Source organism: Eucyclogobius newberryi, unplaced genomic scaffold (genome assembly GCF_026437365.1).
Source record: "Eucyclogobius newberryi isolate DKJ021-1_F unplaced genomic scaffold, fEucNew1.0.hap1 SCAF_19, whole genome shotgun sequence".
NCBI lineage: Eukaryota > Metazoa > Chordata > Actinopteri > Gobiiformes > Gobiidae > Eucyclogobius > Eucyclogobius newberryi.
Window position 1 is genome coordinate 23,207,876 of NW_027315823.1, and position 19,096 is coordinate 23,226,971.

General features: G+C 40.5%; 1 protein-coding gene across 2 annotated transcripts in view; it reads right to left on the reverse strand.

Moving 5' to 3' along the window:
- LOC140365662 (membrane-associated guanylate kinase, WW and PDZ domain-containing protein 3-like) overlaps positions 1 to 19,096 on the reverse strand; it is a 161,825-nt gene that overhangs the window by 48,699 nt on the left and 94,030 nt on the right. For both annotated transcript variants that reach the window (XM_072452215.1, XM_072452216.1), the window contains exon 2: positions 461 to 577. In XM_072452215.1, the coding sequence (XP_072308316.1) occupies positions 461 to 577 (117 nt within the window). The remainder of the gene's footprint in view (positions 1 to 460; positions 578 to 19,096) is intronic.

The window sequence follows — 19,096 nt, forward strand, 5'->3', positions numbered from 1 at the left end:
TATTAGTAATATTATTATTTAATTTTTTTTTGCCTTAATCTCTGGTTGTGTTTTTTTTGCTCTGTGTTTATGTATACTAAAAAAAAGAAGTGGACAAAGTCCTCAAACAGGCTGTTTACCCACAGCTCACTGACTTCCTCTTCATAAACAACTCATTCAATTTTGTTAAGTTTTGATGTCTTTATCTGTTTTGTGATTTGAATGCATTTTCCCTGCTGTGTGAAGCCCTTTGAATGGCCTTGTGTATGAATTGTGCTCTACAAATAAACTTCCCTTGCCAAACTGTTTAAACCACAATACTACTACAATCTTCTGGATTCAAGGCCAAAGGATAAAACAAAACACAGACTCAGTGACCGGAAGCACGGCACTGAATATTGAAAATAAATACAGGTTTCATGAATCATGTTGCCCCTTCACAATTATCTCACATCCCTAAATGGGCTTTTGAGGCACTCACAGGGGATAGTGCGCAGGTAGAGGTTGTCCCGGATGATCTGCTGGAGTTTGTGGTCCAGGGAGCCTTTCTGAAACTGCAGGCTGAGGTAGTGGCGCAGGTCAGAGTTCAAAACCTTTCCTGCAAAAAGAAACACAGAGATGTCAATAAAAAATCCATTACTCTTTCTGAGCAACAACAGCAAATCGTACAGGCTTGAAAAAGCTATCTAGCTGCGAAATATCTGCAACATAACACAGAAAGGCTAGTTAATGTAGTTAACGTGCCTCTCTCAAGTACATTGCTCATAACTCAAACCTGCAGACTTATGAGCAATGCACTTGAGAGAGGCACTTTAGATGCACCAATTTACTTTGTTGTTAAAGACAGCCTCACTAAGGTGCTGTTCTGTATAAAAAAGTATGCTGTAAGATTATTATTTTTTTGTGATCGAGAAGACTAATTCTATTTCAACAAAATCACATACATTACATTCAGATGATTCAATGCCACAGCCTCATTTTGTGCTACAGCATGTTTTAAAGGACAGTTTAAAAATGTGTGCCAAGTTTGAGACAGAAACAATTAGAAAAAAACGGGGGGGTAAAATGCAGATTAACTCAAAACATGTACAGAAAAGTTCTCAATGTGGATTCAAATAAGTGTAAGTTTTCTGTTCCATTGAAGAGAGTTAAAGCATTTGGAAGCTCAGAAGTAAACTCATTTTAACCCCGTTCTTCTGTCTTTTCTGGCGTTCCATCTGCATTGTGAGCACAAACCAACAGAATTTAAATCATCCTAGTTTAGATCCTGTTAAAAGGTAAGGATGATTCTTTCAAAAACGTGGAATACAACTTTTTTCCACCCGATTGTTCAAAAGGTTGCAAAAAGGGTTAGCCCTAACCCTGCAATTTATTCCTTCCTGATTTGAAGGTTTTTGTGAGGACCATTGCCCGTTCAATATATAGTATTTTTATATGAATTTGTAAACTTTGTAATTGCCATAGCTTGAAACCCATGAATACAGTTTTCATTTCCATTTTAATAGAACTACTACACATCACCACATTCAACAACAGTCAATTAGCATACATAGCAACTTTGTGCCAAATGGTAGTTAGTTTTGGGTTCAAATTTAAACTTAAATTAGTCCAAATTCAAACTTAAATAAAAAATGCATTGAAATGTTTGAGCCTACAGGAATTTAAGATGATTAATGACATATTGGTAGTTTTTCTGTTAATAAACATGTATCAATACTACATTGATATACTACATGATTTTGTTCATTGTAAACAGCAAAGTCAAGTAGTTGAATTTTTTTGTGTTTTGTGGATGAACTTGAAATGATAGACCAGACACTAAGTTGTCTCATCATGTAGTGCTGTACATCATTTTGCTTTCTGAACTTGACACCTTGGGAGTCTTTGGAGGACAACATTGCCTCACATCATAATGCCTGTCATGTCCACAGGCCTGTGCCATCTGTGCCATTTTAGAGGCATTCTCCCAGTGTGCTTGTCTTGTGGAATAAAGGTTGCTCTCAGTTTACCTCTCCAAAAACAGGGCACATCACAGCTGGTCTATCTCACAAACATGCACAGGACGGGGCACCAAGGACCACTCTGGCAACTTCATCTGTAAACTGTCCCAAAATCTCCTTTTTGTTCAATTTCAGCAGTGTCACGGGGGAATTCACAGGGCAGCAGGCCTGTTTCAGCAAACCATGTAGACCATATGCTTTGAGAGGAGAACTACTCTGCACCCAGAAGGGAAGAAAATGTGCATTCATTTCAGGTAGAGTTCTACTTTAAAGAAATACAACAATGTAAAATGTTCACCGACAGCACTCCACAGGAATCGGCTGAAGTGCTAGAAAAAGTCTATAGTCACAGTCAGATGGAGGGAGAAATGGCCCTAAACTGGCTCACTCCCGATTGTGAGTGTCTCATTCTGAATTGAGTTCTTCACATGAATCAATCTGGGGAGGCTCTTGTTGAAAGCTGTCGAGACCTTCGAAAAATACTTCACGCTGATTGGTTGAAGCGGCACAACAGCGGAAGAAACAGAAACATCTAAATTCTCTTAAATCCAGTGTGCAGAAAAGCCCAGTTCTCTTTCTCATACACAAATGTACAAAGCGCCATTGTGTGCACATTATTGAACAACAATATAGTCCGCATTTCTCCTAAAAAGTTAGACCGCCGGCGCCGCCATTTTGTTTTGGTTTGGGTTGTTTTCACTTCCTCCGAAACCACAATGCTGCTCTGTGATTGGTTCCAGTCCCCTAAATGGCATGTGATTGGCCTGTTAAACCACAGTGCGAGCCTAACAAGGTGGATTCTCAAGGGTTTGTGAACTCACAAAACTCGTAAGAATTCATCTTTCTGAAAAGGTTAAATTGGTCCCAAAGCTTATAAATATCAAAATATATAGTTTACTGCAGCTCAGTCATTTACTGTAAGGGCAAGTAGCGATTGTCCATAATTATGAATCAATCCAAATAAAGGCTAACCAATACAAAAATACTCTTTTATTAAAAAATGTACCAACTAAACAACATTTTTGAACATGCAAAACAGGAGACAAGAACATGAGAACAAGTACAAGCTTAATACAAATCCTACAGCTAAACCTGCCTGTAAAGGACAAATACATCACAGATCTGGGGAAATATAGAATGTGTTTTTGACGCTCAAAGAGGAGAGAACCACTAAATACAACTGCAGGTATGTTTTGGTGAGGGAACAATGTTTAAACATGGACGGTTAGAAGCTCAAACAAGTCCATTTTGCATAATACATCTTTAAGTCAAACAAATGATTGCCAAACAAGTTTTTTCCCTTGCTTTGAGTCTTCTAAAGCAAACTTTATAAACCACACATTTTAAACACATGGATTATAATAAAACAAACAAACAAGAAATGCGGCAGCTCTCAGCGTCCACTTCCCTGTGTTAATGAGGCATCCAGAGTGTGTGGTTGGAGTATGTGCTGTACAGTTTGTCTTTGTGGCTCTGCTTCTGTCAGGCCTGGTTAGTTAGTGCTGCTGTCACATCACACCAACCCTCACCTCTCTCCCTCACTCTCCCATTGAAGTGAGACCCATTTTTCTCTGCTCAATGGGCTCCTTTGTGCTACTTGCTTGTACCATTTTTTCTCGACACCCTGTTGCAAAGGCAAATAGAACTGATATTGCATTGTATGGTTTATAGCCAGTCTTGTGTAGTCTACCTCCAGGTCCTCTCTCTCGCTCTCTCCTCTCTCTTTCTCCTCTCTCTGTCTCTCTGTCTCTCTCTCTCCCCTCTCTCTCTCGGTCTCCATCTCTCTCTCTCTGTCTCCATCTTTCTCTTATATATATATATGCTCAGTGAATGTCTCAGACAATGGGGAACAGAGGATGATGAGGTGCTGGACCATCATGGGAGGACACGCCCCTACATGGGATGTACCATCGGAACATAACTGAAGTGGCTGATATCACGAAATCCTACCAATGGCTAGAAAGAGCCGGTCTGAAGGACAAGCACAGAGGCCCTGATCATGGCAGCACAGGAGCAGGCCCTGAACACCAGATCCATAGAGGCCCAGATCAAACCAGACTACCAAACCAGACCCAAGGTGTAGGCTGTGCAAAGGGGGCCCTGAGACAATCCCGCACATCACTGCAGGGTGCAAAATGCTGGCAGGGACAGCATACATAACCAGGTGGCTGGCATAGTGTACAGAAACATCTGTGCAGAAGGACAAAGTGGGAAACACCTCCAAAGGTGGTGGAGAACGACCGAGCCAAGGTCCTCTGGGACTTCCAGATACAGACAGAATGGTAATGGTGAACCAACCGGACATAGTGGTGGGTGACATGGGTCAGAGGAAAGCCGTGGTGGTGGACATTGCAGTATCATGGGATGGTAACATCCGGAAAAAGGAACATGAGAAACTAGAGAAATACCAAGGCCTTAAGAGAGGAGCTGGAGAAGGCCTGGAGCGTGAAGGTATCGGTGCCAAAACAAAAGGTACCCCCAAACTGGAGGAATGGCTTGAGCAGCTCCCAGAAAAAACATCGGACATCTCGGTCCAGTAAAGTGCAGTGCAGGAACAGCAAAGATACTGCGCAGAACCCTTAAGATATCAATTAACAAAATAAATTAACAAAAGCAACAAAAGACATCTAATTAGTTACGGCACACATAAACATACATGTCTAGATCAAAATGTTTACATTTTCTAATTATATCTAATTATATATTTTTCTAATGTCTATTAACATTATGTTATTTATGCTTCAATTACATTTCAATTAAAATATGATATATTACATGTATGTATTTTACATGCATTTATATTTGATTATTAGGCCTGGTCTGTAAAATTGCTTGGGTGGTTTCATAGTCCACACAGAAAAGGCTGAGTTGTGATTGTCACCCACATTGAAGTGCCAGTGCAAACAGCTCACAGACAGCACACATTACATTAGCACTCCAGCTACAAGTGCCACTCACACACAAGCACATGGGCAGCATTTGTCTGCAGAAAACTACCATTTACAAACATCTAATTCACAATCCAGTCAACACCATCATGAGCCAATGTAATGAGCAAGTCATATATTTTAATAATTCAAGCCTCTACCGCTGAAATGTTTAATATGTTACCAAAATATAACAAAATGTTTCCTGGGTGCAAAAAAAGGTAATATTTGTTGTTGGGCCAGCCAAAAACTATTGTTGCCGCTTTCATTTGTTGGACTGTAAGTCGATATAGTCATGACAGGCCTATGTGCATACCTTTTTTAATTTATATATTTTGTTTGCTATTAATAGATACTCGCTATTTAAATCTGCATTTCTTCAAACATATACAACACTCTCTAGTCTGGGGAGTTGGGATGTATTCTGAAACCTACAGAAAAAGCTGCATTTACACTTTAGACTTGGTTTGGTCCTGGTTAATTGGAAGATTACAGAGTTAGGTGCTTCGTTGTATTACACTTTAATCGCTGATCTCCTGTCCACGCTCAACTGCCGGCTTCTTCTTTTCTTCCCCTGGTTTAGTCCTAATCAATTCCACATTTAGATCAAAGTGTAGTGCCAGTTTTGATGTGGTGAGTGTGAGAGTGTATATATAAGTGTAAACACGCACTAAATGCCTGTTCACTGAAAAGTACCACGCATTGATTTGCATTGCTGGCTCTGGGCGGTAGAAGCCAAACAGAAAGAAGATATTGAAATTATACAAACATTTTATGACTGATGATTGCATTATAATGAAATTGTCATTCCTCCATTAGAGTTGCAAAGAACCTACTGACTTATTTATGATTACTGGAAAATGTGTAAACAGAGCACATCAATCACTCATAATTTAATGGTAGAAGTCATGATCACATAATGCTATGATTCTGGTTCTTACCTGTAGATTGATAGTCTACAGTCGTTATTGACCATTATTTATTTAAAGGTTATTATAATTTTAGTTTTTATAGATATATTTATCGATAGAAATGAGATAACTCTCTTTTTCATTTGTACCCTGTGAAGTATTAACTAAAAATAACACAAATAAATATAGAAATACCAGTTACATAAAAAATACACTTACACATACATTATGGGACAAAATCATACAAAGCAAGAGCACTGTGTGGGTAAAAACGGTCAAGGAGCAATGTTGGTGAAAGCCTGTTTTCCTGATTGTGTGTTAAGCAGTGCCATTGTAATATAAACATGTCCTGAGATCTCAATTTGATCTGGTGTTCAGCAAACTTAATAATAATCAGGCAAAGTCCTAATGAGAACCTTATAAATAAACAAAACGCTTGGACCCATTAACATCCTACTTTAGAATAATTGACAGTGGTGAGTTCTGTGTCCTTCTCCTGTAATGAACCTCTGAGCTGAATGATAAACTGAGAGGAAAACATTTTTTTTGTTCCCAAAGAAGAATGACAATCTGGCTTTAAGATGATTTGTCAGTTTTTACTTGTGTTTGTTGAAAGACAATTTATCATCGATCCAGATGCCCAAGTATTAAGTAGTATTATGCAAATCAAGAGTTTTTAATCTTTGTTACAATGGTGTTTCCTCATCATTGTGTACTCAAAGTTAAATAGATAGACAATACATGATTGTTAGTCCTGCAAATGATGCTTGAGTGAAAATTCCTGTTTTCACCCCCTATCCTTGCCCACATCCCTGCACTTAATTGTGATTATCTAAAAAGTTAAGACTAAAATGTCCCTTTATCCACAATAAAAACATGTAAATTGCAATCTGATGCGTTTTACTGTGAATTGTCACTATGCAAAGGTGGGACTTATCAGTTCTGCAGTTTTGAACGGGAAGTCAATTGCCCCGTTTCTATTACAAAGCCGTTTTAGATCAATGAACAACTAAACAAATAATCAGATGATATACAGCAATACTTGAAAAAAATCATATTATGTTTTAATAATTTTTCTTTTTTTCCATCTTTCAAATTAATTAATGTAGTATTTATTATATTAATAGGAGGATTGTCACAATATGTATCAAATTTAAACTGCTACTAATATGATCGCCTATTGCAATGAAGGAATATATAAATATTGTAGTAAGCTCATGTTCTTAAAGTCATTTTGGAACATTTCAGTAGCATCTTAAAACTGACATTTGTATTACTAATTTGTGGTTTGCAATTGTTTCTTTTAATTGGTCTTTTTCCAAACACAGAGAAATGTCTGGTGTGCGTTTCATTTGGTGGCATTTCCCGAGGCAAAGGACATCCGTAGGGAGGTCATTATCTGCCGTCTGACTGTCACTTAATTAACTGAGCTTTGAAACAGGGATATGTCACCAATCGGAGACGCACACCTTTCTCTGTGCTGCTGGGTCATCAAACGCCACACACGTTACATAATAATGCTCACAAACGTCAAAAACGCAAATGCATCTTTCTCTGCTTGACAACTTTTTTCATTCAGTTTAATGGCTATCCACAACATGCTGTAAGATTGCAAATTGACTGTCATAAAAAATGTTCTATTGACAAAACATATAAATTGCATCTATCCTAAATCTTTATAAATTAGCTTAAATTTACCAATTAATCAGAATTAGAATCAGAAAAGGTTTATTGCCATTGAACATAGTTCGCAAACATAGCAACTTGTCTCGGCGTTAAGGTGCAACATAAAACAATGAATTATAAAATAATAATAATAGCAATGTCTATAGAGTCAAATATAGCATGCATAAATTAGAAATGTACCATTAAAATAAGGTACACAGATATTTACACAGAAATTTACAGATGGGCAGAAATAGTGTAGAAAGTGAACAGTGCGTGAATAGTATTGTTTGAATAATGCAATTAAAGGTGCATTAACGTTCCTGCAGAAGCTTCCACCACCTGCTTGTCGCTTTGGAGATTATATTTCTTGCCTATGTTCCAGGGTATGGCATTAAAAGTATCTTTCTTGCAGTGATTCAAATACAGGTTTTTGTCATTCAAAAAAAATCCTACAGAAGCATTCATTCTTACAGTGAATAGACTCGGCTCAGCACAGATATGCCATACTGTGGAACGTTCCTGACAAAGCACTATCATCTCCATGGAGACAAGCAGGTGTGTCCATGTTTACGCCATCACGGACCACTGTGGCCTTGGATTCATTAAGAATATGTGAAACATATTAATTCATGTTTATACCTTTGAGGGGTGATTAAAGGTCCTATAACATGCAAAATCGACTTTTCAGAGCTTTTAACCTTCTTACATTGCTATTTGTGCTTCTTATATGTACCCAGAATGTTTTTTTGATTGATTCCCGCAGTGTTTAGCTATATTACAGACTATCTCCTTTCCTCGAATCTCCAAACTGACGGGGGGTGTCTACAAGACCGCGTCATACCTACAGGCACGCGTCATCATCCCCCCTCACCCTCATCCTCCCCCTTCCCCCTCTCCACCCGCCTCCCCCTCCCGCCTGCCACCTCCCGCCCCCTTCCCCCCGGCTCCGTGCTGCTCGTGTCTCCCTACAAGCCCGGAGTTTTTCTGCTTCGATTTACGACGAAACACGGCTCAAAGAGGCCCAAAACTTCATTAATGATATCGCACTCTTTACTATTATCACAATGGTGAAGGTTTATGTGGCAGTTGATGCAGCAACCGGGAAAATAAATGGAGAGAAGTTCTATCCGATACCGAAAAAACAGGAAATAAGAGCGCGATGGACACAAGACTATATATATATATATATATATATATATATATATATATATATATATCTGTTCTGCGCACGCTGTAGAATAAACACCAGATTTTTTTAGTAGTGTTGATCTGAAGTTCTATCGTTTCTCACTCAGTCGCGTGGCAGGAGCCGCGCATCGCGGAGCACACAGCTGTGGGGGACACACTACGTCGCGGGTGGGCGGGGCACACACGCGCTCTGAGACTATGTCACGGGTTGGGCGGGGGAGCCAGATCGCTCTTCGCAAGGGTGGGGGCGAATATCAAACCAAGCCGTTTGCATTTCCGGGTTGGTGAGGGGGTCCAAGGTCTGGGTGATATTTCTTAACTATTATGTTATGGGTGTTGCACAACCCTTATTATTATCAATTATACACTTAGGATAGACTACGAAACGTGAAAAAAAGCATGTTATGGCACCTTTAAATAAATTCTTGACTACATTATAGTAAAGCAGCACTGTCTTATTAAGAACTTGTGATAAAACATACACTTCCTTGTCCTTAAAAGTGTAAAAGAGCTGATTCAGAGCCTGGAAATGATGCTGTCAGCAGAAAAATATCCTCTTGAGGGAAACATGGGTGAAAAGTGCATCCAGTTAGATAATAAGATTTCTTTGGCACAAACATCCAGGGACAGAGGAAGTACAGGCACTATGTCGTCAAGTAACAACTAAACTCATGCTAACAATAAGACAAAGGTCACATTCACAATACAAATGAAAGAGGACTCACTTTCGATTGGGACTAAAGTTGCAACATTGTCTCTCCCTCTGAACTGATCCTGACAGCAAAACCATTCTAGACCATGTATTGTAGACAGTTTTTGAGACTTATCCATGTGTTTGTCTCCAGTAGATTAGACTACTGTAACCACCTGCTCACTGGCCTCTCTAAACCAGCTGTAAAACAGCTGCAGTACATCCAGAACGCTGCTGCTCGGGTCCTGACTAGAACCAGGAAGTACCATCACATTAGTCCTGTTCTCAGGTCTCTGCACTGGCTCCTGTGGCTCAGAGAATAGACTTTAAAGCTGCTCTGCTTGTGTACAAGTCTCTCCATGGCCTAGCACCAAAGTACATCTTGAGCATGTTAGTGCCATATGAACCATCTCGGACTCTGAGGACCTCAGGGACCGGCCTCCTGCTGGTGCCAGAGTCAGGACTAAACATGGACCGGCCTCCTGCTGGTGCCAGAGTCAGGACTAAACATGGACCGGCCTCCTGCTGGTGCCAGAGTCAGGACTCAACATGGACCGGCCTCCTGCTGGTGCCAGAGTCAGGACTAAACATGGACCGGCCTCCTGCTGGTGCCAGAGTCAGGGAATAAACATGGACCGGCCTCCTGCTGGTGCCAGAGTCAGGACTAAACATCAACCGGCCTCCTGCTGGTGCCAGAGTCAAGACTAAACATGGACCAGCCTCCTGCTGGTGCCAGAGTCAGGACTAAACATGAACCGGCCTCCTGCTGGTGCCAGAGTCAAGACTAAACATGGACCGGCCTCCTGCTGGTGCCAGAGTCAGGACTAAACATGGACCGGCCTCCTGCTGGTGCCAGAGTCAGGATAAAACATGGACCGGCCTCCTGCTGGTGCCAGAGTCAGGACTAAACATGAACCGGCCTCCTGCTTGTGCCAGAGTCAGGACTAAACATGGACCGGCCTCCTGCTGGTGCCAGAGTCAGGATAAAACATGGACCGGCCTCCTGCTGGTGCCAGAGTCAGGACTAAACATGGACCGGCCTCCTGCTGGTGCCAGAGTCAGGACTAAACATGAACCGGCCTCCTGCTGGTGCCAGAGTCAGGACTAAACATGGACCGGCCTCCTGCTGGTGCCAGAGTCAGGACTAAACATGAACCGGCCTCCTGCTGGTGCTAGAGTCAGGACTAAACATGAATCGGCCTTATGCTGGTGCCAGAGTCAGGACTAAACATGAACCGGCCTCCTGCTGGTGCCAGAGTCAGGACTAAACATGAACCAGCCTCCTGCTGGTGCCAGAGTCAGGACTAAACATGAATCGGCCTTATGCTGGTGCCAGAGTCAGGACTAAACATGAACCGGCCTCCTGCTGGTGCCAGAGTCAAGACTAAACATGGACCAGCCTCCTGCTGGTGCCAGAGTCAGGACTAAACATGAACCGGCCTCCTGCTGGTGCCAGAGTCAGGACTAAACATGAACCGGCCTCCTGCTGGTGCCAGAGTCAAGACTAAACATGGACCAGCCTCCTGCTGGTGCCAGAGTCAGGACTAAACATGAACCGGCCTCCTGCTGGTGCCAGAGTCAAGACTCAACATGGACCGGCCTCCTGCTGGTGCCAGAGTCAGGACTAAACATGGACCGGCCTCCTGCTGGTGCCAGAGTCAGGATAAAACATGGACCGGCCTCCTGCTGGTGCCAGAGTCAGGACTAAACATGAACCGGCCTCCTGCTGGTGCCAGAGTCAAGACTAAACATGGACCGGCCTCCTGCTGGTGCCAGAGTCAGGACTAAACATGAACCGGCCTCCTGCAGGTGCCAGAGTCAGGACTAAACATGGACCGGCCTCCTGCTGGTGCCAGAGTCAGGATAAAACATGGACCGGCCTCCTGCTGGTGCCCAGAGTCAGGACTAAACATGGACCGGCCTCCTGCTGGTGCCAGAGTCAGGATAAAACATGGGGAATCTGCGTTTCAGTTTTATGCAGCTAAAAGCTTCTTCCTGAAGATGTGAGACAGTCTTCTACTCTGACAATGTTCAAATCTAAGCTAAAAACAGTTTTGTTTAGCTGTGCATATGACTGAAGTATTTTTTCTTAGCTCTCTTCTCTTTTATTTCTTAAACTGTTATGTGATTTCAGAAATTTCTTTGTGATTTGATGCATTTTGTCCTGTTGTGTGAAGCACTTTGAATTGCCTTGTTTATGAAATGTGCTCTACAAATAAACTTGCCTTGCCTTATCCCAGCAGTAGCCCATAAAGAGGAATACATTGTAAAAGTTTCTGCACTCCTGTCCATTAGAGAAATCAGGACACAGACATACTTTCTAGCATTTTCTTCCCTGCACAGTATTACTGGTGTTGTGCATCTCCACTGGTCTGATGCTGCTTGGCCCTGACTGGCAGCGGGACACACATTACAGTTAGCTGCTGGGTTTAAGTTTGGCCCCATCCATCTCACGGCTATGACAGGTCAACGCCGTCCTCTTCATCAGGCTCTGTGCTACCCTGTGGCACTCAGTCATCAGGGACCCAGTGACACCTACAGGATCTGAGCCGGGCTCTCTCCATCACTCCTGGGCTCCGACAGCATCGCAATGACACCCTCACACCCAAGTGACATTACAGGGGCAAAGAAACCTGTTTGTGAAACTGTGGAACATGTCATTGACTAGGTCTGAGAAGTGATAGGGCTGTGTGTTGACTAGGACGAGAGAGAGGCGAGTAAATATCACAATTTGTCCAGTCACTTGTTGATGATGTGGTTAAATTCTTCAATACTTTGTGGGAAATAATGGATTTGAATCTAGGAAGGTTTATGGTTCTTTTTCCTGTATGTATTTGGCAGATTTGCACAGAGTAATAGGTTAAAATATGTCCTATTTATGCAAGATTATATGTTCACCCTCTACTATATTAATACATGTAAAGACTTAATTCACACCTAATAACAGTACAACTTTGCATAGATGGAAAACAATTTTAAAATATTGTTACAGACAACAGATAGTTAAACCTACAATTATTCTGCCTGGTAATAAAAGTAAGAAGAAATATAATATATAATCTGTGCTAAAACTAGAATTGAAACTAGATAATATTGAGCATCAATCCTACCGGTAATAAAAAAATAATTGAAAAATCACAAAAGCATCATAAAACATGTGTCCTTTTCTTATTTGGTTTTAGAATCTTGAGCTTAAACAGAACAAGTTTAAACAACCACATGGACAAATAAAGAAAGAATTACACAAAATGAGTTTAAAACAACATACCGCTAAGTAAGTCTGACATTTTGGTGTTGTGACAAACTATTTGGGTCACTAAAGGACACAAATTGCAACAGGTGATAAAAAATATTTGTATACCAAACACTGTAGCTTTCTGTTGCTAACATGCCAACATGATTGATATTTGGCAAGTGAATCTTTAGAGTACAAGCCAAAAGAACATTTAAAAACACACTCAAAGCGAACAGAAGGCTTCACTTTCTGTCCTGTCACTGTCGCTGCTCACCCACACACCTGTTGAGGCCTCTCGGGGTCAGAATAACCTTGGGGTCTGTCTGAATGGTGCAGAGATGGAGGGGCTCCGGCTCTGGCCTCACACCTCACAGAGCCCAGGCGTCAGACGGATTCTCTTCACTTATATAACTTCAGTGCGCTGCGTGGACATAGCGGGACCCCGAGTGTGTGTTAGGAGGACATTATGGACGCTCGACTTCCCAGCTGGATGTTACAGGGCTATGCAAAGTTAAACAGGCAGTGGTCTCATAGGTCCAAAAGCTCACGGTGCACACTTCATTTCACCTCATCCTAGCAGCAGGCCCACAGAGGCTATGAGGTCCAGTCCTGCAGTTTATACGGATAAAAGTTCAAACAAAGAGAAAAAGTCCAGGGGGGAAAAAAATCATAATGTATGGAATACAGATCAGTTCCTGGGTCAATGGATATTTTACAAAACGCAGCAAGATACAGCTCCAAATACAGGGATGTTTTTTTTATAGAACTTGCATGAAAGATTACAAAGGGTAAAACGGATACGAAAAAAGTTTTGGTGGAGAATCTGTATTGCTGCCTGAATCCAAGATACCCATTGTTAATTATTACAAAACATCACCCGTTACCACCATCTTGCTTTGACAACAAGTAAGTATTCCACAAGCAATAAAATCAAATGAAAATAGCACTATATGCAAGTTTAAGTTTTAAATCATGTACAAGCAGAATTCTAAAGGAGGAGAGAATGTGAGTTGATGATGCGTAAATTGCCGTGGATAAAAATGACAAAACATCCAAAAAGTATTGTAAGTGCAGGAAAAAGAGAAGAGGTCCAGAGAAAAAGAAAGATTGCAGGTGGATGGGTGAGCGAGGGAGAGGTGGATCGTGAGAGAAAGCGGAAGAGGAGGGAGGGCTGCCCTGTGGCTGCTGAATCATGGTAAAACATGATTTGCCGAGGTTTTTGCATTTAATTTTTTGCTTCTCAAAATCTTTCTAGTACTTTTTTCTTCTATTTCAACATTATCTACCAAATTTCATACACTTGCAACTACACGATTTCAAATGTATAATAATAAATGTGGCTTAACATCAATGGAAATTTAACAGAAGGAAACAACAAAATAATTAGACATTAATTCAATCTAAACAACCCAGCAAACAAAAGCAGCTACATTTACTATTTGGGCAAATTAACGGTTTTATTAAACATAACAAAACTGTATTTAACTTATTTAACTTGCTATTCTCTTCTACAACATGTTTGTGTGAGCAAATCTTTTCAGTAAAACTTTCCAGAGCCCATAAAATGTTTTTTGAGAGATACAGCCAAAACATTTGCGGTGGAAAGCACTTGCTTTTGGCTTGGTATATCTAACCCAAAGATTGTTGTCCAATCATGTTCCCATAAAAGAGAAGTGGTGTTTTTGTGAAGCAGGAAAGTCGGTTAGATGCACTGAATTATTAAGAGCCATGAGGAAAGTGAAAGAAAGAGCTGTATTAGACGCTGTAATGAGGTGAAAGCCAAACAAAGTGCAAAATAAAAGGTCTGGTACTCAATCTGACATCAGCACTCGACATCAGACGAACGGCCCTCAGCACCAAGTCCCTTTGAGACAAGGATCTCACAGGGCACAGGCAGTGCAAGCATGTTGTTACAAAGTTTACAATTAACCTACAGCTACGGACTTAAAAAGAGACAGGCAAGTGTGATATGCAATAAATGATTGATTGATTGGATACGTTTGGAGCGTGAGATGAAGGTTATATGTGAAAATATGCTTGTCGTGTAGCTTAGTGATGAAGAGGATGAGCTGGAGCTGGTGACGTGGTTGGAGACTGTTTAAACACATTATTGACCAAATAAAGGTTGAAATGTGACTGAATACTTAAATATTTACGAATACACTATAGAATAAGATAACATTTTATTTACTGTTGGAGATATTTGTCCTCGACAGGAAACATGCTTTAACACGAAGAAAATACATCGCCAACAATGTAACTCAATTAGCATCACCATTGAACACAAATTAGATGAAAATAAGAGACCGAAAAAGACACAACAATGTGACAAAAGCCACTATATAATAAGCATTTCACAGTCTTAAGTTCTCATTCCCTAAAGCCTAATGTGCTTCTTATTCGCACATATCATCCACTTGTGTATTTTCTTATTGCACATTTCTTAAGCCTGTGTGAGTTTGGATTGCACTGTATAGTTGATAAAAATCAATATTTTCCCATTTGTTTTAGAGTTTGTATAGTCCAGATAACAATTACAATATACAAAATACAACTATGATTCATTTTTATAGTCAACTAGTCATGGTTAGTCAATTAGAACCTTAGAATGTAGAGAAGAATGTGATATGCCAGAATTATCCACTAAAGCCACTCATCTATATGACTAGGTGGTTAAATATACCTGTCACTCAGAGCATGACTGAGGCTGACAAACGGGAGGAATACAAAAAATACAAAACAGAAAAGCACTGAACCACAACAAAAGGAATATCATAAAAAGCAGGGGTCAGGGTTCTGCAACTTAGAAAAAGTGAAGTCACTCGCGTGTGTTGAAAAAGCCGGCAAGAACACTCTTCAAACGAATTATAGATGACACGATGCATAAAAATTCTGTTTGCCCAACAACACATTGGTTATTCTGTGCATTATTGCAACCTCTGCTTTCACCGAGCGCCTCCTCTAGACTTTAATGAGACAGAGGGTAAAAAGGAGCTGACTCGCTCGTAACCTGACATCAAGATGCCTGTCAGATCCACTTGCATTGCCATTATTTCTGCAGTCAGAAGCACGGCAAGGGATATATAGGCCAGCTCATCCTCAACGACGGCTCTGATAACGTGGGTCAAAGGAGGGGAATCTAGGCTGGTGCTTTGGTTACCAGGCATTTCAGTGACAGACATGTTGACAGAGGAGAATCATATTATTATTTCAGCAGCGCACACAGGCGCAGATACGCCTGAAATGGAGGCATAATTGTTTTCAGAGATCAGCAACTTTGCTTTAGAAGAAAGAATGTTTACAGCAAAAGGGTAATTTATACACCCACAGACTCAAAAATAACTTTTAACACAAAAATAACTTCATCTAGTTTCTCTGATACAATAGAATTTGTTGGATTGGATGATTGTGTAAACATAAAGGCAAAAAAGATTGCCTAATGTATTAGGGAATTCTGATTCACACCAGATTGATTATGTGTTTTGCGAGAATTCATCTCAGTGACAAGGTTCAATAATGTCCTAATATCACCATTATCGATATCGATATTATCACAGATATATGGACAATTCCTAGTTCGAAGAAGGAAGAGTCTGATTTGCTGTTAATATTCACATTCAATTTAACAGAACAGTTTCATCATCTACAACCAATTGCATCAGTGGAGTTGGGTCATATTCCAACAGGCAGCTTTCTACTTATCATTGCAGATTACTTTTTGAACCCCTGCCTCACGTAGAAAATGGTTTGAAATTGCGTAAGCATAATTAAAAGTGTACTGCTTTTCTCTCAAATATCTGAACGTAATCCTAGGCTAATAAAATCCATTCTGGTCGTGAGCTGAAGACATGTCAGTCAGGATGTGTTTGTCGTCGCGCTCTGACAAAACTTGAACTTGCAGAATAATTGCCCTCTCCAGGCTAAAACCCTTTTACAATAGATTACTGAGAAAAGCTTTGCCCCATGCGTTTTATTGCTGAGTGAGCAAAGAGCGTCCTCGGGGCAACAGGGGCTTCTTGTGAGAGTGCATAAAGTGCTAAAGGACCATGACACATGAGTATGCAGGAACACAGAGATACTCGTTCACAGGCGAGATTAGGGCCCTCAGCATCTATTAGCCAAGGGTCAGGTGTTTGTGCCTGCGCTCTATTACAAGAGCATTAGTAAAGATGGAAAATCTTCTCACAAATCAACATGTGACCTACAGTGAAGAGGAAGGACGTCTGAGGGCTTGAAGTACTCTCTATAGCACAACTACAGAAATATAAGCACCGACTGAACAAGTCACTGCTTCGGTTCCAACAACTTTTTCACTAGTTTTAGATTAGATTGACTAATTATGCTGAATCTCTTTGTTTAGACTTGGGCTATGGCTCCGTACAAAAAAATGGATAGGTCATATCTGAAAATAATGTGTGCTTTCATTTATTTGCAGATGATGAAATATATCTCCCAGTCACTCAAAACAGTTTGAGTGCACTTCTATCTATTCGAAATGTCATGCCGACTTAAGAATTAGCTCTTACAGAAGTTCTTAAATCTAAGTAAAAGCAAAACTGGATACTATTATTTTTGGTTCCAATTTGTTTGATGTGGTTCTCTCACAATGTTCTTGTCCGTCAACCTGAGAAACCTGGGAGTGTTTAAAATGTGTCTTGACAAATTGACAAGTTAAGCCTTTCTCTTTGTCCACGGAGTTGTGGCCAATCACGGCTTAGAGGCAAAGCAAAGCCAAGCTAAAAACGTAGTGTATTTTTATTGATTTGTACAGAATTTGTCCTTTGGTGGTGTTGTTGCTGTTGTAAAATGCTATACAAATAGTTTGATTTATTGATTTATAGATTTTTTTGGATGGTTAATAGGTCTTTGAAGTTAACAAAGGATTCAATGTTTTCATAATTTTCCATTTTGTGCAGAAAAACAGCTCATTTGATAGCGGGGCAGCTGTGTGTCAGGGCCACAGAGGGGCTGACAGAGCGCTGAGGTGAGGAGCTTCTGATGAGATATCCAGAGGATGATAATGGCAATTCCAATAACTGAGTCTGCTCACAGCACATAATCTTAATCCTGCTCTAATCCTGTTGACTGCGCGCTCCCACTGCCACATTTGTAACAAAAGACTTAATGCAAACAGTAGAACAATAATACCAGTGATATTTATAAAGTAGATTACATCAACTCAGACAATGGAACCTTATTCAAGGGCAATAAAGCATTTATTATTAGGTCATTATAATAGGCATATGGTTGCATATATGTACAAGAAATAAGCAAATAAGCATCATGTTCTCTCAATGACCATTTACATTTGCATTTGACATGGTTTATAGGGAACTCCTGCCGTTGGTGTCCCTGTCACTGAAGTAAAGTAATTAATCAAACTAAATTAAATACTTTGAAATAGCCAGGGCCACACCAAGCCAAGACTATACCGGAGCTCAAACAAAACGAGCAAAGAAGCAATATTTACGAGGTCATATTTCGTTCTATGATTCTTAGAAGTGTTAATTTATCGTTCACATTAATTCACCTGAAAGATGCCTGCATCAGCTCAGGTGGAAAGTAAATTAATTAGAAAGTGGAGTTGTGTTTGTGTTTGGCAGATGTGGATTAGCAGTTCAACTCCATTACCTCGACTGTATTGGCTGAGACAATCCTTTACAGCTGCACACACTGCAGGAGGACTGTGTACTGAGCTCCTAATTGGCAAAAGGCAGAGAGAGTTTGAAGGATTGAAAGATTGGGGTTCTGAGGGGAAGCTGCTCTGCTGGAGGCATGTTTGTGAAAAACAGCTGTATACAGCAAAACGAGCCAAAAAGTCAGTTTAAAAACAGGACAGTTTTTAAATCAAAAATTAACTTTAGCCTAGTGAGCTCTACATAGTATAGAGTCCTTAACTTTCCTGAAAGGTTCTGGAATATATCACCATAGCAACATAATTCTAGAAAGATTTCTAGAGAGAACGTAAGAGTGAATACAGTATACAGACATTGTCATGAATATCACAGAAACGCTTACAGTACAATTTAAATGTGGTTTGTTTTAAATTCACATTAAAGTAAAATCAGGATAAAATATTATGTCAGTCAATTTGAAAGAGAAAAGAGAAATATGGGTAATAGACTACAGGACAAGAAGTCAATGGGTCCCTTAGTGGTAATCATGTGAACGCCAGAAAGCACAGAAAAAGGCTACAAAGACTAGGCTCAGCAAGGGGCCATGGGGGAGCAAGTCAGCGAACAGGGGGCCGGGGCCAGGCAAGTGACAGGACGGGAGCTTTTAGAGGCAGCTTGGGACATGGAGCTGCCACATGGATGGAGCGCAGGTGTGTGATCTGACCTGTGCATAATCACATAGTAGAAAGGGAGCAAATAGGCACAAATAGGCTGCACAGTAAAGGAACATGAATAAAAACTGTAATTACGGTACATGTTTTTACAGTTGACTTGTCAGATGGAAAGTAGTTAATGTTTAATCACCAACCTTATTCTGTCTGC